The sequence below is a fragment of the Leuciscus leuciscus genome, assembly GCF_965113295.1.
Source record: "Leuciscus leuciscus genome assembly, chromosome: 17".
Taxonomy (NCBI): domain Eukaryota; kingdom Metazoa; phylum Chordata; class Actinopteri; order Cypriniformes; family Leuciscidae; genus Leuciscus; species Leuciscus leuciscus.
In genome coordinates, this window is record NC_138741.1 from 10,259,570 (window position 1) to 10,280,904 (window position 21,335).

At 38.3% G+C, this 21,335-nt stretch overlaps 1 protein-coding gene across 3 annotated transcripts in view; it reads left to right on the forward strand.

Annotated features, from left to right (window-relative positions):
• myo6b (myosin VIb) overlaps positions 1-21,227 on the forward strand; it is a 55,241-nt gene extending 34,014 nt beyond the window's left edge. For 2 of the 3 annotated variants that reach the window (XM_082143201.1, XM_082143202.1), the window contains exons 25-33: positions 221-371; positions 3,926-4,134; positions 6,918-6,996; positions 9,440-9,600; positions 10,096-10,131; positions 15,719-15,822; positions 17,068-17,199; positions 19,224-19,442; positions 19,641-21,227. In XM_082143201.1, coding sequence (XP_081999327.1) covers positions 221-371; positions 3,926-4,134; positions 6,918-6,996; positions 9,440-9,600; positions 10,096-10,131; positions 15,719-15,822; positions 17,068-17,199; positions 19,224-19,442; positions 19,641-19,840 — 1,291 coding nt within the window. In that variant the 3' untranslated portion in view covers positions 19,841-21,227. The remainder of the gene's footprint in view (positions 1-220; positions 372-3,925; positions 4,135-6,917; positions 6,997-9,439; positions 9,601-10,095; positions 10,132-15,718; positions 15,823-17,067; positions 17,200-19,223; positions 19,443-19,640) is intronic. The other variant, XM_082143203.1, reaches the window with a different exon arrangement.
• Positions 21,228-21,335: the final 108 nt, after the last annotated feature.

Sequence of the window (21,335 nt, forward strand, 5' to 3'; positions counted from 1 at the left end):
TACCTCATATATTGTGAAAATAATACTTATTTTACCTATACTTTTATTACACCTTAGGTTGTATTTATTTACTTATTTGACATTTGCACGCAAAATATCGAGATGGAATTTAATAAAGAAGTGAAAAAACATGCTAAACGTGTACAAAATTATATATTTTTTGAAATAAATAATAAACTGGACAAAATATGTAACACCATTGTCTCTATTCTCATGGCAGCATTGATGGCCTGGTGAAGGTGAAAAATTTGAGGAAAAGGATGGAGAAGTTCAACGAGGCTGTGAATGGACTCAAAGAGGGTAAACAGGAAGTGAGCAAACAGGTCGAGGAACTGGCCGCCTCCACCGACGCCCTAATTGCCAAGATCAAGGTGAGGTTTTCCACTGGAAAACCGCCCAAGGTTAACAAACCCCCTTTCACCTCCTCCAGCTTACATTGCTCAATGATGTTACGCGGTGTAGCTCTTTTCTTAGCCTTCGTTCGTGTATCAGTTTCCATGCATAATTCAACAGGTGTGTGTTTTTCCATGTCCTGATGAAGGCGGTCTAAAGCTGTGGCTAGAATTGTCTGCCAGCTTCGAGTCTCTCGAGTCTCTCGAGTTGTCTCTTTCTAGGGACAAAAAGAAAGATAGCCGACACTTCATTTAATTCAGCGGAAAATCTAGCGTTCACAGCAGAGTAAATAAATACAAAGTATGCAATTCGACAGTCTGACAATGAGTTTTCTGAGTCTGCAGATCATCATTGACATTCGCGCCACATGCTGTCAAGACTATTTTCAAGGTTTTGCCGCATTATGCCGTTTCTAGTGTTCATTTCTTGCCTTCCCCCGAACTTTCAGCTGCGGCTGATTGAATGCAGTATATGCATTGTTGTATTCTCTACGTGGAGCCCAACCTCATCTGTCAGACTCAAGATTCGGAGTGTATTATTGACAGGGAGCTCGAGAGACATTGCGCCCTCTCCCTGATAGATAGCTGGTACAAGAGCTGAAACTTTTCTACCTGAACACTTCATTCCTCCCTCTAAATGAGATGCGCTGTGCACTTCTGCACCCGTGATAGCCCTCTTTGTTATTAGCATAGCACTTTTTGATTAGCATCTGGCTTTTGATTGGCAATGCCTTCTATTACCTTACCATCTGGACTGGAGATTACTGTGGCCTCCCTGGCTAATAATGCAGATTGTGTCAATGGCTGTCATTCAAAACGCTAGCGCTAACTCATCTAGCGTTAGGGGGTGAGACGGACCCTGTCATTGAGTCCCTGCCCCCCTGCGGTACAATGATCATTCACAATGCTCGTATCCCTCCACGCTCCTCTGGTGCTCTGCCAGATGGCACAAAATCCACATCCAGGTTTAATGAATATCTGCAGGATATTAATACAACTGCGGTGCATGTGGCCCAGCGTTGCCACTGTCGTCGAGATGACGAGTTACCACTGAGTTGCTGCCACTTTCTACACTTTGAAATGCGAAACTGTTCATATTTTTTTAACGAAGCACAGGAGGCAAAGCCACTACCACTAGAGTGCAACCAATTGGCCCATCCTCATTTGTCATATTTTACTCACCCTAATGTTGTTTCAACCTCCTATTATTTCCTTTTTTTCTTTATAAACAAAATTATTTTGTAGAATCACTAAGTAAAATTATTAAGTATTTAAGGAGAATGTCCAAGTTTCTGTTTTCCATACAATTAAAGTGCATAGTGTTTTATACTGTCAAGCTTCAAAAAGTATGCAAAAAGATCATAAATGTAAAATATATGACTGACACACTATATTCTAAGTCTTCTTATAATAAACAATGAGAAATCGATCAAATTTAGGTCATTCACAGAAACACTTTCTGTCAGTTAAAATTTCATTTTTAAATACACATGGAGTTTTGCCATTATTGCATCATCAGTGCATAGTTTTTTTAGTTAAAAACAAGCACAAATTACATGTGTGAGAATATTTTTGGTAGATAACCTAAATTTTGATCTGTTCTTGGTATATAGCATGCTAATTGACCTTACATCAGATAAATGACTGACTACCCACATACCCAATCAAACTGCATTTACATTTAATCATTTAGCTGACACTTTTGTCCAAAGCAACTTACAAATGAAGTGAAATAAAGCAGTTGGACCAACAAAAGAGCAACAATATGTAAGTGATGTGAAAAGTCCCAGTTAGTCTAGCACAGTACACGTAGCAAGATTTTTTATTGTTATTATTTTAAATATATAGAAAACGAAATAATAGAAAGTGTTCTTATTAATAGGTCAACTGTAGAAGAAAAAGATGCATCTATAGCCGTTTCTTGAAAATGGCTGCAGACTCAGCTACTCGTGCTGAGTAGCCATATTCAACAACAGGGAATATGCTGCTCTGTCTTGTTTTTATCTGTAATACTGTCCGTCAAACTTACTAAACTGTTTTGTGACATACAAACCTCCTTTTTTATTCGTTACAGGAAAAAAAGTCATGTTATGGCATGTTATGTTATGTAATTCGGATACTAGGTATTCAGGCAGAGAGTGAATGGAGTTTCGTTTGCTAGTAATCTCAAAATGCAAGCGTTGAATCAGATTCTCTGGTGGACCACTTGAACAACTAAACTTCTGAATGATTGTCCAAAAGCAAAATATCTCTCTGTATTATCTCTGAATATCTCTGAATCGGAAATAGTCTAAATAGCGCTTGTTATTTTTCATGACATTGAACTTCCATGATTTGTTTTCTCCATTAAATACAAAAAATACATTATTTAGCCAGATTGCATATGGAGAAAGCATCTGTTACACTTTTTTCCCTTTCTTTTCAATATTTATGACAAATCGACTGTTTGACTTTTTGACACTTGGGTAGATTGGCCCTATGTAATTTCACTATTTACTCGTCTTCTACTGTTGTATTTTGTGTTTCAGCATAACCTGATGATGATGCATTTTTAAGTAATTAATTCCAAAATCATCTGCAAGCGAGCTGACTCTCGACGACATTGTTCCTGCGTTCCATTCTGAAGGGCTCATCCCTATGCCCTAATCCCTTCGAAGTGTTTACCCTCTAGAGTGAGAACATCAAAGGGATGAAGGGTGTAGCGGACCAAAACACTGTTCATTGGAAAGCACTTCTGCGTCACCTTGCCGAGCCAATTAAGGAGGCGCTATCATTGCACAATTGTTTACGCTGCTTGACAGTAGAAAAGCCATTTTTTTCGTGCCAAACAAATTAAACCTGTACAAAGAAACATGGGAGCAAAGTGTCCACCAGTTGTACCCTTCGAAATCCTTCATTTCGAACGGCCCTCTGAAGTGGACAGTTTTGAGCACTTCAGTTTGGAATGACCCTTCAAATATGGTGGCCATGATTGTTTTTCACTCCAAAGTGCCCTTCGAATGCAGATTCCTCCCATTTGGAACATAGCCTGTTTTTGATAGACATAGATAGAATATCCCCCCTTGAAAAGCTGTGGCCGTGCTTAGTTAATCGCTGTTGTTGAATTGTTGAATTTATTTATTTTTTTTACCTTGTTTTGCCCATTTGGAGCTTGGCAGTATAAATTTACATCCACTTTCAAAAACAAAAACTTATCAAAAACTGAAGCTCTCATAAGTTTGTCTTTTCTATTGAGTTCAACATACAGTGTAACCAGTGAAGTCTGAACAAGTGACTCTTAAGAGCCCCTTCTTTTTAGTGAATCAAAAACATACAGTTTAACCAGTGTTGCCTTATTTCTGAAAAGAATGACTCTCATGAGCCAGTTCTTGTAATGAATAGCTCAAAAAGACAAGTTACCGGTTTGTATCATGAGTCTGCCGAAACACTGCCCTATAAAATTTCTTTCATATGGAGGCAAAGCAGACAATATCACTAAAATATACTCAAATAAATCAAATCGAATCAATTTTAACACTCTTTTTGTCTCTCAGTCCACGGTGATGAGCCGCAAGGAGATCGAGCAAGAATATGAGGGCCTGGTGAAACGCTCGGAGCATCTCCTCTCCTCAATGCAGAAGAAAAAACAGGAGCAGGAGGAGACGGAGAGACTCAAGCGCATCCAGGAGGAGATGGAGAGAGAGCGGAAGAGACACGAAGAGGAGGAGCAGTTACGCAAACAGGAGGAAGAAGACCGCCGCATGTGAGTCACGTCACAAGTTTCGTACAGAGTAACCCGTACATTAGGTCAGAGTCCCAGTACATTTGAAAGAAGAACAGGAGCTGAATAAAAAGGGTGTAGGAGGGGATTGGCAGAAAGATTAATACATCACTGGAGGGTTCGGCTTGACCTGCTCTCTCTTATGCATTCTCCAGAGCCTGCTGTCATGGATAGCATCTGTCATCATTTCTCGAATCAGGTCATGATGATATTTCTATGTTTATAGAAAAAAAACTATGTTTCTATGTTTATCTTGTCAAAAAAATATCTAGTTCCACACCAACAGAAGCAACAACAGCAACTTCTGTTATTTAATGTTTGGTGTGGCCCGTCCACCCTGGAGCCCTTCCGTTTGGATTACTTTATTATCTGGATTTAATTGTGGATGATTTTAAACATTCCTGTTCATTTAAAGGGGCTATATGTAAGAATTTTCATGTATGAATGGCTTTTTTTTTGTTGCCAATATGTGAACAGCTTGTAATGAAACTTAAAAAACAAGAACTTTCCTGACTTCCTAGGTTGTTTACGAAAGCCTGTAGACTGATTTTTATGTGAATGATTTAGGATGGGGTTTTTTTTTTGTGACGTTTACTCGTGCTCTTGAGAGCCTCTCTTCCGTTCAATAACACATGAAATGAATGCTTATACAATGTTCAGGATTCTATACTGTACTCTATACTGTAAGTCAATGTGTCATGCAAAGAAAAGGAATTAATTCAAACCATAGTCTCACATAGCCCGATCTGTATAGTCTATAATCTCAAATATATACTTATAATCAAACTACCATAACAGTGTAATTTAATCACCTCATCTGTCGACATGATGCCGGTCAATTGCAGAGCTTGTGCAAACACATCCACATGCGCTATGATCAGAAGATTTCTTAATTGCCTCTTTCTCACTGCTGTCATTTTTGTTGCGTTTATTTTTTTATTGAGATGAAAGCACACAGCACATCTTTACATATTCATCTAACCGTCACTCTCAGCAGAGTGAATTTCTTTTTACTTCTACACGAAGAACGAAAAAGAACTTGAATCATGTTCAGTTTCTTGTACGTTACGTGTTGCAGGAGTGTACGGTGTTGCTAATAACAAGGGTTTATGAATTCTACATATAGCCCCTTTAAGCAACAGGTCAAAAATTTCAAACCTTTTGAAACCAGTTTTTATGTATCGTAAATGGGATTAGATCACAGCTTGATAAGTAGTGGTGATATACTAAGTTGATGCTCCATTCTTACAAGAACACCCTGCAAGAGCTTTAATGATAATTTCATATTACACTAATATTGTATATAATCATAATAAGAGCCTGAATCCCATGGACATGAGATGGAGAAGATCATTTATCACTGTCACGTTTTACTGATTGAAAGGTACTGCTTTTACCTCGTACATTTATAGGAGCCAATGTTAGCTGTACAACTCCAGTCGGCTTGCATTAACAACTACAGTACAAGTTTGCATTAGCCTTAAGTTCTTTGCACTTTCTATGTGGAGAACTTTTTAAGAATGCTGTCTGCCATGCCAGTATAAAATTGAACCTATTCCTTATAAAATATATTGTGATTTCCTTTGTTTCAAGCTTTCAGTGGAAGCTTTTAAAGCTAACTTTTAGACGCCATTACACAAACTTACCAGATACATTTTGAAATTATATAAAGTGGGGTCCAAAACTCTGAAGCCACATTGAAAATTGTGGATTTATTTGGGATCAGAGGGGCAGGTGAAGTTTGCATGGTATTTATTCCGTAAAGTATTAACAGATGGTAGCGAGCTACAATGATTTGTGTTTAGTTGTATTGAAAAGTTCTTTGGCGTAGCCCCGTCCTTAGTCCGAATCCTTGGGGATGCAGATTGCGGAGCCTTCCTCCTATGGATGGACAGGGGCCAATCTGGTGGTGGTTGGGATGATGGAGGGTAATATCAGCGGCATCAACTGCGAACATGAAACAGAGAGTTCAGTGCTTATATACTCCAAGTGTCAAGCAGTGTTTGACCAGACCTATTAATATGAATGAATGACGTGGCATTGCAGTCTTCCTGATAGAACTTATGCTAAAAGCTTAATTTCATCAAATAATCCTGAAAAAAAATGTATCATGGTTTCCACAAAAAGTATTAAACAGAAATGTTTCAAAAGCACCCAATCAGCATATTAGAATGATTTTTTTTTTGAAGAATCATGTAAATCATATAATTTGTAATTAAAGATGTAAATTACAAATTATAAATGCAAAAAAATTCCCTAGCGCTCTGAGACTTTCGGGCCCAGTGTAATGCAAATCACACACCTTTACTGTGAGCTGCTAAACATTCAACGGAAATTGTATCATTACTGTGCCCCCAATTCCACTCAAATCTCCCTATTTTCAAGGTCTTAGGGTTCCCAAGGATGCATATGTAAATACCCGAATCCATGATTAACATAGTACAAAGAAAATCGCAGTAGATTTGGTTTTCTGTTTGTGAGATTATATAAATATATAGGTCTTTTGTTATGATAATGACAATAACAACGCTTAATAACAACGCTCACCATGCACTATTCATTTTCAGCTGCTGTTGAAGGGCCTCGCTCGCATTACAAAGACTAGATGCGGTCCACGTTTCTCTGTGTGACAATTGTGATTCCACATGTGGGTGTTTTCAAATCCCTTCCTGTGGGTCATTCAGGAGGAATAATTCCCTGAAGACCGGAGTAACTCATTAACGTGTTACATTAACTCAGTCCTCTTTCAATCTTTCTTCCATCAGGAAATCCGAGATGGAGCAGAAAAGGAAACAGGAGGAAGAGGAGAGAAAGAAAAGAGAAGAGGAAGAGCGAGTCATGCAGGTGTGTATGTGTATACGTGCTCCCTCTGTGTATTGATTCCTCTCCTCTGCGTCTCCTTCGGCAAACCAAATGCCCACTCCGTCTCACGCTGGCATGTTCAGAGCTGACCGGGACTGGCTGTTCTACAGGCATAATCATGACTGTATTGAGCTGTCACAGCGGCCTATGGGTTTATTCATCAGCCCCTGCCTACCTCCTGGGGCTGGATTATGCTGCGTCTGCGGAGTGAAAGTTCTATGTCGGTTCTCTCCCGATGGTGATGCTGTGTTTGGAGGCTTGGCTGACTTCCCTTGCACTGCTTCCTCTGTTGAATCGCCCTGCAGAGACGCTTTGTGCCCATGCTGACCGAAAACTGTTGCACACTATAAAAAGCTTCTGTGCTACTTTCTATTCTATTCTATTCTATTCTATTCTATTCTATTCTATTCTATTCTATTCTATTCTATTCTATTCTATTCTATTCTTTTAACTGTTACTGTGACCTTTACTATTACAATTCATTTTATTCAGATTTATTTTGAGACACACATACAAACATACACATTATTCCACAGTATTTATAATGTAAGTTAATTTAATTAAATTAAATTTCAATAAATGAAAAGTTGTATATGTTAACATTGTTTCACAATAATTCAATTTGTTAATATTAAGGCATTTTGAACTCATAAGAATGAACAATTATATTTTAATCAACTACGATTAATCAAAAATATTGTTAGATAGATAAAGCTAGATAAAGCATGAACTAATATTAATGAATGAGACCTTATTATAAAGTCTTTTAAGAAGTATTTTCTTTTAAATATTTTCTTCTATTAAAAGTCTGCTACTGTGACCTTTTTTATTAAAATTGTCTATTTTATTATGATTCTATTCTGAGGCATTATCTGTTCCATTTTCTGTCAAAAGAAATATATCTACATTTGTTTACAGAAAATGGAACAGATAATGCCTCAGTCAGAATAGAATAGAATCATAATAAAATATCAATGTTTATTCTATCACCTGAAAATACAATTGTTTTTGAATCCTTGAATAAATTGAATACCTTTGCAACAGAAAACATTTGCAATTCACACAAAGACTGTTGTCACATTGTTTATAAAATCTTTATCACTGTTATTTTCGGCCATAATATATCACTCTGTTTTCCACCACGTCTCCCCTGCTTTTTGCAGTTTGATTCATAGCTCAGATTTATCATGACCAGTGTGTGCTGTAACCCTCTCTCTATATATATGTCTTTGTATAAATGGGCATTACTCCTCAGCTGCCTTGCTTTTTCCACAGAATAGTGCCTGCATCATTCTTCTTTCTCTCTGAGGTTTTCTCTGATGAAAATGTTCCAAAGCTTTTCTCTTCTATCACTCATTTGCTCTGTTTTATACCTATGCTTTTGGACCAAGCTGCTGGACTCTCTCCCAGACTGTTCTTACACATCTAAAACCATGCTTTTCATTTTATTTGTTTTTAATCTTTTTCTTCTTTTTTTACATTTAACACAGTCTAGACATAGAATCCCAGGCCGGCTGGCTGCAGTACAGCTTCGATTATATGCCTAATCAGACCTTAGCACACAGCAACAGTGTAATGGCTTAATTTCCTTTCAGTGGACAGTGCAATAGATGGGTCACAGTGTGTCTAGGGCAGGGCCACCTCTCTAATCTCTCTTCCCTCAAATGTACCAGACGCCACTGGATGGGGAGATTGAGGGAATTCTGTAGCCTGCCTTAAACATCATCATGTTGATTTGACAGTGAAATGTTATAACCAAAAAGCTTCCACAACCCTCCTGAAAGTCAGCAACATCAGGGATTTAGCAGGTATAGGCTTTTAAAATGACTTTCTCTTTCAGGAAAATGGCAAAAAAAAAACTGTCTTCTAGCACTCATGGGCATATCCACATTTTTGTCCTGAATGTCACTGGTAGCATGTTATGTTTCATGGATGTGAAAAAAACGATATTGGCTATTTTAAGAAAGGGAACAAGTTCTTCAACATGTCCTGTCTGGCTTGGGTCTTGAATTTCCATGTTGGTCCAGGCTGGGTTATGCCAAAAGTCCTGGTTTAGTGCTGGTCTAGCTTGGCTGCTTGTCAGCAAAATGTAGATGAAGCTAATCAATCAGCATCTGTGTAGTGAAACTGGCCCACAAACAAGTTTTTGCTTGAGGACACCAAAAAAACAGGCATCCAAAAGCCTTTTTTTAAAAACTGGGATAATGTCAGCCTCGTTCGGATTCTTTGGCACACCACAGTTCAACACTCTGAGCTCAAATATGTGGTCATTACTGTCGGCACCCCCACCGGCACCCATTTGAATTCTTGTGTCTCTGTGTTTCCATCGAGTTGGAACAGAATGAAGGCACAGGTGTGGTAAACGCCAAAGGTGTTGAGATTGTGTGTGTGTATTATTGATTTGTGGGAATGTATGTTGTTCCAGGCTGAACTTGAGATGCAGCTGGAATTGGACCGAGAGGAAGAGACTCAGACACAGGCCATGTTGGAGCAGGAGAGGAGGGACAGAGAGTTGGCCATGAGGATCGCTCAGAGCGAGGCAGAACTCATCCAGGATGAAGCCCAAATGGACCCCAGCTTGCGCAGGTATGCACGAACACACACGCGCAACATAATAATAAAGTCGACATCTCAAACAGTGTCACCGGGTGAAATCATACAAAGAAAGACTCCACGCCGGAATGCTGCCATTCATAAAACACACATAAATCAGCGATGTTTTTATATGGGGATTTCCATCTGAAAAGAGCCTGTATGGTCCCGAGCCGCGACACAACAACAAACAAAGAACAAGGTTCTGCCAGACAGCGTTACATAAATGCCATGAATCATTTTTAATGCGGCCAACTCGTGTTTCTACAAAAGCAGGTAAACAGAAACACGAGATGCCTGTGGTGCAGCACTCGGGAGTCATATTTCATTTAGTTAATGGAAGTGGACAAAGAACTGTCGCCTGTTTCTGCTTTATGTATAATAAAATAAAAGGCTCTTTTGATGTTATTACACATGCTAACTTGGTGCTAAGAAGATCGTGTTGTCATCCAAACCTTTTTTTGTGTGTGTGCTTCCTCTCCCCTCCAGTGATGGTACCACAGGTGTTTGGTTCTTCACAGAGATGTAAGACTTAGAACAGGCCCTTTTTCCCCCTGATTTTCCGCTTCATTCAGTCTAACCACACTCACCCACAGTCACGTCCTGTCCCCGTAATCTCACCACAACCTAGATAGAGGATTACTCATAGAAAGTCACGGTAAACAATGGGCTAATTCTTAGTTTTGAAATTAACCTAAATACTTCATACATGAATGAATTCTTGGATTAAATAGAGACTTAGCACGTGGTTATATTTGTAGAATTAATATTGTTTTTGCCTACCAATGAGTCAAGGACATACAAATGTAGTCTTTGTTTTTTTTTTAGGTTTTTCTTACAGGTGTTTGTTGTTCATACTTTGAACAAGCCCCTAACACTACATATTACACTTTGGCGTGTAATTCAGCCTGCAATATTTTTGAGGAATGATAACTCAAATTGTATAGCTTTTGAGAAACCTTTCTAAATAACAGATTTACAATTATCTTGTTTGATGAATGATAAAATGGGCACAAAAATTCCCAAATTTGTTTATTTTATTTTATTTTATTTTATTATTATTAGTCATATTTAGCAATGACCTGGCAAACACTCAGAACACTCTTGTGGCAGCAATTTCTTTTACAGTCAAACTCCACTTTGAAAATTTTACAAATTTGTTGTAGATTGGTTTCTCAAAAAACAAACAGAAATGCCAAGAAATTATGAGTCTTTGGGAGCTTCTAAAGGTCTCTTATAGTTCCATTTCAATCTTATTTCCTTGGGACCTCAACAACCCTATTTCCATTTACTTCTGTTGCCTCAAAATAGATGTTGGATATATGCATGTCAAGCACAGCACCTGCTCATAGGAATTGAATGCAAGCTCTCAGCATGGACATTTTCAGTTCTGGATGATGGCACTCAAGAAAGAAACTTTCATAGTGTTTAGTGTTTACTGAGAACGGTTGCTTTAAGGAGGAAAGATGGTTTTGTTCATCATGTTCATGTTCACATATGTACATGTGGGCTTGCAAAAATAAAGGCCTCGGACCTGTGCATGCATGGATACGCACACGCACACGCACACGCACACACACACACACACACACACACACACACACACACACACACACACACACACACACACGTGTTCATGTACACAAGAACAAACTATTTTGAGTATTGCATGCTTTCTTTTTCACAGAGATGAACTTTATCCTCAAATCAGTGAGGCCTACGATCAATCAGTTTAAAAAATAAATACAAAACCTGTCTTGACTGTCTTAAAGGGTTAGTTCACCCAAAAATGAAAATTCTGTCAGTAATTACTCACCCTCATGTTGTTCCAACCCCATAAGACTTTCGTTCATCTATGGAACACAAATTAAGATATTTTTGATGAAATCTGAGAGCTGGCTTACCCCTCCATAGGCTGCTTGGTAATCGATATCTGCCATCCCAGAAAAGTTAGTAAAGACATCGTTAAAATAATCCAAGTGACTACAGTGGCTCAACCTTAAGTTTATCAAGCGACGAGAATACTTTTTGTGTGCAAAAAATAACTTTATTCAACTAATCATTTTCTTCAGTGAGGGCCTCTGTTGTGAGTTCACGCATTTCTCAAACACATTTGTTTACTTTATACAAGCAAGTTTGGGGTTGGTAAGATTTGTTATTTTTTTTTTTATGTGTTCTCTTATGCTCACCAAGGCTGCATATTTGATAAAAAATACAGTAAAAAAAAAAAAAAAAGAAACATTTCTTATTATTATTAATGTTAAAAAAATGGTTGTGTTGCTTAATATTTTTTGTGGAAAATATGTTTGTTCAAAAGAACAGCATTAATTTAAATCAGAAATATTTTGTAACATTGTAAATGTCTTTACTGTCACTGTTGATCAATTTAATATGTCCTTGCTGAATAAAATGATTAATTTCTTTTTTTTTTAAGTCTTACTAACCCAAAATATAATATAATATAATATAATATAATATAATATAATATAATATAAATATAATATAATGCTTGTAAAATATGTTTTCTTAAAAATAAATGCCATTTGGTCTGAAATTTTGTTATATGTCATTCAATAACATTGACTCATATTTTTTTGGGCCACTGTATATTTTAAAAGGTATTTCCCCCTTAAATAGCTTTAATGTTGTTCAATGCTTTTTGTTTGTAATTTGTAGTGTAGTAATAGTAACTACTTTTTAAAAATGTTTGCTTGAGTGTAGTTGGACTATTTTGAATTATGAGTAGCATCTCCAGCGCTAGTGTTAACATTTCTCTTCTGTTCCTGTGTGTGTGTGTGTGTGTGTGTGTGTGTGTGTGTGTGTGTTAGCACTCCACTTACACCTGTATGAGTGAGTTAATCAGCAGGGTTGCTGGTTCAGTGACTTCTCTTGCAGGGTCTCCGTTAAGCAGCTTTGCTCATCACAGCTGTCAGAGTCGACAGTGTCCCTACATCCAGTGTCACCATGTTCAGCCATGCAAGAGCTCCTCCCAGACTCACACTCACTGCTCACACTGACAACCCTCAGCCTCTTCTGGGACACCTGTCACTGCTTTTATATGAGAAAGTTTGCTTTAAGACTGTAGAGTGACATCATCACTTTATGACTTTAAATATTGGCCTCAGGTAGTGGAATAATTGTCTTCTGTGGTAATGCTTTGGTTCAGGAGATCACATGTCTTTCTTAAGTTGGTTGGGAATGATGAACTTGTTATTGAAGTCAGCTAAACAAACAACAATCTCTCATATGGTATCAGAGTTCATCATTTGTGGTGCTTATTATATGATCGTTATTATTCCTCATACCATTATACCATATACTGGTAACTACACACAACACCCTAGCAACAAGTCAAGTCAAGTCACCTTAATTTATATAGCGCTTTTAACAACATAGATTGTTTCAAAGCGGCTTTACAGTGATAATAGGAAATTACAGTAACAGAGATTGTTTTGGCTCTATAACAGCTCTAGAATAAAGTTATTGTCCAGCTAAAGTTAGTTTTGATTGATTCACTTCCGTAGCAACGATCATTAGTTATTAACTTAGGGGCCGCTAACACGACACCGTTCTAACATAAAACCCTTAAGTTCTCTTTAGAACAACCACTTAGAACACTCAAGGCTTGAATACTCTACACAACTTTTGCCCCGATTTACAGTCTAGACAAGTTGACGCTAGTTGCCGAAAGTCAGAGCCAGTCTGCAGATTTGAGTTGACAGATTTCACCGAAAATCGTCTAGTGATGGTCACAAACACTTTTTTTTTTTTGCTTCAAAGTTTGATGCCATCCAGTCGGAAGATATTAAACATGTTTGATATTTTGAGCCGATTTTAGAACACATATTGTTTTCATTTGACACATCTCCTAGCAACAAGGCACGTGTTTCTGCGTGAATTTGTTCTGTTCGTAATGGCTTGAAAGTTTGGTAGTGTGTGATCCTCAGTTGTTTAGTGTATCATGCTCAGTTTTTCCTCTGTAACCAAGACCTAAAATTAAAGGGGTGGTATAATGCCCTTTTCACAAGATGTAAAATAAATATCTGATGTCCCCAGAGTGTGTGTGTGAAGTTTTAGCACAAAATACCCCACAGATATTTTTATATAGCATATTAAAGTTGTCACTTTTTGAGAGTTTGCAAAAACGCACCGTTTTGTGCCTGGTCCTTTAAATGCAAATGAGCTGCTGCAGAGGGCGGGGTTTCAAGAGCTTGTGTGTGTTAGCAGCTGTGATCACCTCACGCAGACACACTAAAATTACAGAAACTGTTCTGCCTTTAATGTTAAAATGGAGTCAGACAAAGATGGAGAGACTCAAGAAGAAGTGACAACATGTAGAGCAACAGGACGTCTCTGAATGGTTAGTTGATGAATTTATGTCGCTGATGTGGAGTTAACTATCTTCAATTGGCATATTCTGTCATGGTAATCTATAAATCGCTCGTATAGGAACTGTTGTGAGATGCACACAGAGTGACTTTCTATTGCATGTGAAAAGATGGATGCTAAAGTTTGAGCTGACTCACAAATGTACTCTTATACAACAACGACTCCTCTTCTCAACATGGACTGCGTGTTCCCGGGGGGCGGGGTTTATGTAAATGTTAGGGTTAGTGATGTCACTAACCCGGGAGGAATGTTGTGTAGTCCCTACCAGCCGTTTGTTGTAGTCCTTTTCTTTAAAAGCAAATATCTTCCTTTGCTTTGAACTTTGAGCGTTGTAACTTTGCAGATGTTGTTTATGCTCAAACAGCAACATTACACACTAACTAAAGTTAAAAAAGTGAAATCATACTCAACCACCCCTTTAACACTCGCCAAGTGCCAAATGCGAGTAAAAATCGGTGTTGGCGAGTAAATGAAACGGTGTCAATCGCCTATATTTTTATGAAATCTAACAAAGCCATTTTGTGAGAACATGATCGTGAAAAAACGTGAATGACGCTCGGAACAGTTGACGGGCCAGTGCTGTGCCGTCACGAAAGTCTAAGCCTTGCCAATTTAAACATTTAAGCACAAGAAGACTCGAAAGGGATTATTATATGCAGTGATTATTTTACATTTGATTACTTTATTACATTTCTGTACCTGAAAACTGCCTGTTTTGCGAGAACAGTTTCATGGCTGGTAAAAAAATATTTATGGCTGGTAAATCTTCTTAAGTCATGGGCCATTAGCAGGTATGATAAAAAGTTAGTTTTAGGGCCCTGTTTGTAACTTTACAAAGTCGGCAAGTGTATGATGCCCAGTGTTTTAAAATCTGTTTTTAAAACAGATGTTAAAAGTCATGTAGTGTATTTCAGCCTTTAGCACCCTAGCGACACATTCATAAACACAATGACCACCTACAGTAGCAATACCTGAGCAGCTACCTTGAACACTCTAGCAACAAGCCAACAATCTCTAAGGACATTTATCAACTACCTAATATGATAACAACCATTCAGAACACCTTAGCAACCACATAACATTTTACTAAAAGTGCCATTGGTATCACCAGCCGTTTACTTTCTCTTTGGCCACCCAGGACCACCTGAAACCATATCAAAAATCCACATGCTCATGATCACATAGTACACAAGGTTTGAAATGGTTGGATTTAATGATGTTTGATTTAGTGATTAGAGTCATAGCTCTTGGGTGGTGATGTTTTGGCCATTGTCCCATAGATCCTCACAGACCTTGTGCACCTTTAGTAAAGAAAAAGACAATCCTTGCTCTGATAGGCTTTGAGCTCCCTGCACCGTGGGAGTCAGGACTGCAAAAACCCTCGCAAAGCTCACATGTGGCCTTTCCCTCGCTCACCATTAACCGTCGTTAACCGCCATTAACCACACTAACTGTTGCAGCACAGTGTTGCCAAGGCTGTATCTAATTTGCTCAGTGAGGTGTTAATTTGGCATGATCCGTGCTATTTCCATGTCATTACAAGTTTCAGAGAGAATGTATCTCCAGGTAAGTAGAAGGCCAATTAATCATCTGATTGTGCTGTAGCCTAGGGAACGTTTAGCAGCTGGTAACAGGAGCGTAGGAGAACGATCAGAACCTTTGCCTATGGAGAGATATGAAGCTAAGAAAAACTCAAAATTGTTCTTCCTCTGTGCTATCTCAGGGGTGCGCAGGTGCAGGCCAACAAGGTGGCAGCTGGGGTGAAGAAGTACGACCTGAGCAAGTGGAAGTACGCTGAGCTGCGAGACGCCATCAACACCTCCTGTGGTAGGAGCAATCAGTCCCCTCAATCTGATCTCAGAACTTCCTGCTTACTTGAAGCTGTTCATGTCAAAAAACATGTCATTTTGGAGACTAACATGTATTATTTTGTAAGATGGAGGGACTAGCATGTGATATTTTGAAGATTGGGAACTAGCATGATGATTAGAGATTGCAGCAATACGGCTTTTTCAAAGTGACTGATTTTGCAGCTTGCTCTCACTCCATTATTTATTTATTTAAGAATTAATTAATTATAAATGCTATCTTTTTATTTGGAGATCTCTTTGTTTGTTTATTTATTTATTTATGAACCATAAAACACAAGGACTTGCCTCCTTTTTTACTTTCTGGTCTGTCATGTTGCTTAAATTTTCAGGTGTTTATGGACTCGAAGGAATAGTTTACTCTAAAATGAAAATTCTGTCTATTTATTCACCCTCCTGTCATTCTAAACACATATGATTTTCTTTCTTCTATGAAACACAAGATGCTTGGCAGAATGTTCCTTTTCACAAGAAAAAATAAATATGGTGATCACGGGCCATCAATGACCAAAAACCACCATAAATGTCCTTGTGGACTATATTTTAAGTTTTCAGAAATTAGTCTGGATTCAAAGTCACTATTCACTGAAAACCTCTGTGACGCCTCACTCTGTTATAGCTCTCAAATCATTTCTGGTCATGAACATTCAAAGCTTGAATATGTGCATTCACTATCGAGATTTGAGAAATAATGGCGGAGGGCAAGATTACTCAAAGCTATCGTATAGCTTCAGAAGACTTGATGGTAACTACAGTGAATATAGTGCACAAGTCGTATGGACAACTTTTATGATAATATTATGGTGCTTTTTTTGTCCATTAAGCTTGACATTCCCTATAAAAATTCACTTTTGTTGTATGGAAAACAGCAGCTTAATGACAAATAAAGCTTCTAATTTGCCTAAAAAGGCATAAATTAAAAATCTTTAATTAGATTAAAAATCTTACATTTTTACATTAGATTTAAATGGTAAATCTAAAAATCCTATAATTTTATAAAATATACTTTCATGCGTGTAATGCATATTTTTGAGTCAAGGAACAATGCACTTAAACAAGTTTCAATTGTTAAATAACATTTCAAAGTGTTTAAGTTCATTTTATGACTTTTTTTTTATTTCACCACTCATACAGTAAATATATATAAGGCCCTGTGCGTGACAATGCAATGCAGTACTGACTGTATGATCTCTCACCCTTCTAGATATAGAGTTGCTGGCGGCGTGTCGAGAAGAATTTCATCGTCGTCTGAAGGTGTACCATGCCTGGAAATCAAAGAACAAGAAACGAAATACAGACACAGAGATGAGGGCTCCCAAATCGGTCACTGACTATGGTAAGACATGATCCGTTTCCCCAAGAGAACGGGCTGCATGGTGGTGGAACAACAGAATACAAATTGCTCTGTGCAGTCGTGTGTAGCTGATGATTTCATTTGTAATGGCAAAATGTGATTCAGCATAATATTTATTCTGGACCGATACTCTGAACTTCTTTCTTATGTGAGTGAGTGTGTGTGTGTGTGTTGCAGCTGTTTCTCAAGGTTGAGTGTGCACTATTGTTTGATGTTCTTTTCAAGTTCCTTGCAGCACATTTTGTGATTAGCGTTAGAATTGTGATGCACATAATGCAGACAGCTAGAAGCACATCTAAAGGCACCCACAGCCGTTTCAAGGAAATCAAACTTCTCGCTTATTTCCCTGCTTTAAAGGCACATCACTGTGTTTGGTTGCTGGAAGACTTTAGTGCTTTTTTAAGTGTTTGCTCGTGCAGAACAAACAGAAGATTTAGAGTTGCGTGACCTGCAGATTCACTTCAAACTCCCAGCCTCTCTTGTTGTCAAATCCTCAGATGTGTCTTAGCTTCAAACAGTGGAGTGTTTGTATCAGGTGCATGGGGCTTATGCTGCCTCACTCCAAGAGATGAAATCAGGCTTCTGGCTTTACAAAGTCAATATTAAAGTGCAGAGAACCTCTCTGAGAACTTTCTTGACATTATGCCAACCTCTCAATCTGTTCCTTAGGGATCCTTAGGGATGATGGATTTAAAATGCCTACTTCAGTTTATGACGTACTTTGTATGTATTTTGAGCATACAGTATTAATAGATGGTCTGATAGGAAGATTTGATTTGAACAAACCCTCCTTTGGTGTGTAACTCATAGCGTACCATTTGTGCCAAGTACATGAATGATCCCTCAAAGCATGTGTCACATTGAGGAGATTTGTGAATGGAGTCCCATCAAGAAAGGACTTGAGTTTAATATAGAGACCGGGAATGTCTTGCGCAACATGGTCTTCTATGGACAGCTTGCAATGGAAAAGAGTCTATGAGGAGATATGGCAGAAAATGCTGAATTATGGAATCAAGATAATAATATGTTTAATTTATATAGCGCCTTTCCCAAGCTCAAGGACGCTTCACAATGACAGTAAAGAACAAACAATCAGTTCATACATAAATGGACAATAGACATTTGCCCAGTCCAAGAAATGAGTGATTGCAGTTGCATATCGCATTACATTTGGAATACAAACAAAAACAAACAAAAAACTAAACTATTTACAGACAGCATAGAAGGTGGGAAGTTGAAGTAAAGGTCAGATGCAAAAGACTAATGGTGCCTAAGGAAACATTATGACTGTAATACAGAGTTATGAAAATAGTGGAGCTTGGTCAATCAAGATCAACCAAAGCCACGTAACTTATGTCACCGTTCAGTTCTCAAGTTAGGCCGGTTCGTGACAGGCTCTCAGATCACCTCGACCAAGGTCTGGCACAAGAACCAAAAACCATTGCAGTGGGCAAGGAGTAATTTAAGGTACAGAATGTTATTCGTTTGTATAATATTATTCCTTTATTTAGCTACAAAAATAAATGGTTTACTGGTGCAGGGTTGGATATTATCAGTGTTTTTTTTATTGTACACAGCAGAAAGGAAAGCACCTTCCTTTTGCCTGCTGCAACATGGTGATGTCTGAATTGTTGTGTGTGTGAGAAATTGGGAAAAAATTGAATAAGGGCACCAGAGTGACACTGAAAGTCCATGTGTGTAGATCTCTACCAGGCTTTTGCAACAGGAGTTGGACAAAACTTGAAAGTTGTGGGTAGGTCCATTTTTTTGATGAAGCGGGACTAAAAACAATCCATCCCATGCAGATCTCTAGTTGGACCGTTCAGAACAAGTGCATAGCAACATGCTAAAAATGACTTAGAGCAACTGTATTGCAACTTAATCCAACACTCATGTCATGGCGTCATGGCGACACGTTTTGAATGGACAACCTCCACTATCAGAATTAGTTTAGAAAGAGTTATAATATTGTTAATATTGTAATATTTTCTGTTATATTTCTTCAGCCCAACAGAACCCTGCTCCACCTGTCCCAGCCCGGCAGCAAGAGATCGCAATGAACCGACAGCAACGTTACTTCCGCATTCCCTTCATAAGGCCTGCGGATCAGTACAAAGACCCCCAGAACAAGAAGAAAGGCTGGTGGTACGCTCACTTTGACGGGCCCTGGATCGCCAGGCAGATGGAGCTTCATCCAGACAAGCAGCCGATCCTCTTGGTAGCAGGTACCAAAGGCCTTCCTCAGTACTACCTAATGTTTTGATAAGATAAAACAATAATTTTCCACTACTGTGAACAATGAATTCTTCAGAATTGAAAGATAAAATAGCTGAAAGCTCCACTGGAAAATGCGACTCTTATCTGCGGATGTGATGTGTGCACCTAAGCATAGCGTGGTGCCTTTTATCTTTTGCTGTATCCAGGTAAGGACGACATGGAGATGTGCGAGCTGAGTCTGGAGGAGACCGGGCTCACGCGAAAACGTGGAGCGGAGATCCTCCCCCGCCAGTTTGAGGAGATCTGGGAGCGCTGCGGCGGAATCCAATACCTTAGGAACGCCATCGAAAGCAAGCAGGCCAGACCGACCTACGCGACCGCCATGCTCCAGAACCTTCTCAAGTGAACATCGCCCGTTTCTCCTCCTGGACCACATTATCTATGCACGTGTAGATGTAAATGGTAACGTGGTGTAGCTAAAACAAAGGGCTGTACAACTCTAGTGGAAGCAATTACTGTCTAATTTACTTTTTGTTTGTAGTTTGTTCTTCATTTTGCTGTGAGCGTAGAAACCAGTTTTCATACAAATCTGAGCCTTTCTTGAACCTGTTGCTCAGAGATGCCTTAAGATTTTCAGATCTCATTTGAAAGGGATGTTATTAAAATGTTACACTCATGTAAACCTGCTCATAAATCTAAAATACACTAGGTGTAATCTTTACAAAAGGAAACATTTCAGTGTGTAGCGATTAGACAGTTCTGTGATGGGTGTCATTTGTTGCATTTTAAAATAAGATAACTGATCAGACATAACACTGCTCCATGTTCAGCTCGAGCAACATTGGCTCAACCAATGTCGTGGGTTTAGGGGTGGGACCATCTGTTTGTTCGACAAATGGCAGGTGTTCAGACCTTTTTCCACAGTTCTGTTATCTAGTGCCGCAGAAATTACACACTTCACCTTTTAAAATAAAATTCTATTATAGGACTTAAATGGTCATTATTGTGGAGCAACATTTAATATTTGAATACATTGAATAACTAGTCAAAGTATATTTAATCTAATCAGATGATGTTGGGAAAGGCTAATGAGGAACATGCACTGGAATACATTAGGTTGTAATATTTTGTCTCACCTTTGTAAATGTGGTTTCAATGCACCATCAGAAATTTATCAGAACTGAAGCGGTTCAGTTCATAAAAAGGATAGTCACTGCTGTCGTGCATGGTTTTGCTCAGCAATTTTGTACTTAAATCATGGTAATATGCTAAAGGGCATATTCATTTCTGTTCAGTGAAGTGATAATGGCACCTTTGTTAATGATTTGCTGTGAATTCTGTCGGCGTGTGTGGTAGATTTCTCTCATTTTTACATTTATGTATGTACCAACTCAAGGAAATATTTCGTTTAAATGAGCTTGTACTACGGAGTGTCTCGTTATGTGCTTCTCTGACCCCTTTTTCTCATTTGGTCATAATAACTGCCTGAAGAACAGAAGTAATGGGAAATGCAATAACATTTTGAAAACTTTGGCACAGACCAAATTGCTACATTTGATCAACTTGCTGTCATTATTCCCAGACTTTGTTTTTTCATTTGCTAATGTTTTTCTCCATTGAACCCTTTCTAACTGAAATTGTGTCATCTCAAACTATCGATATTTGTTTCTTATCTGTCAATTTATCTTTGATGTGTCTGGGTTAAATATACTCTGATTTTCTTATTTTTGACTGACCACTGTTGCTCTAATCACTTTACTAGACCAAAATAAATACATTCCATATAAAACGTGTTATGTTTAGATCTTTGCATTTATAATGGTTATTAGGAGTAGAAAGCTTTACTGAGGGACACTGACTATTATCTTTTGAAGTCAACATGAATGATTCATTAGTGCACA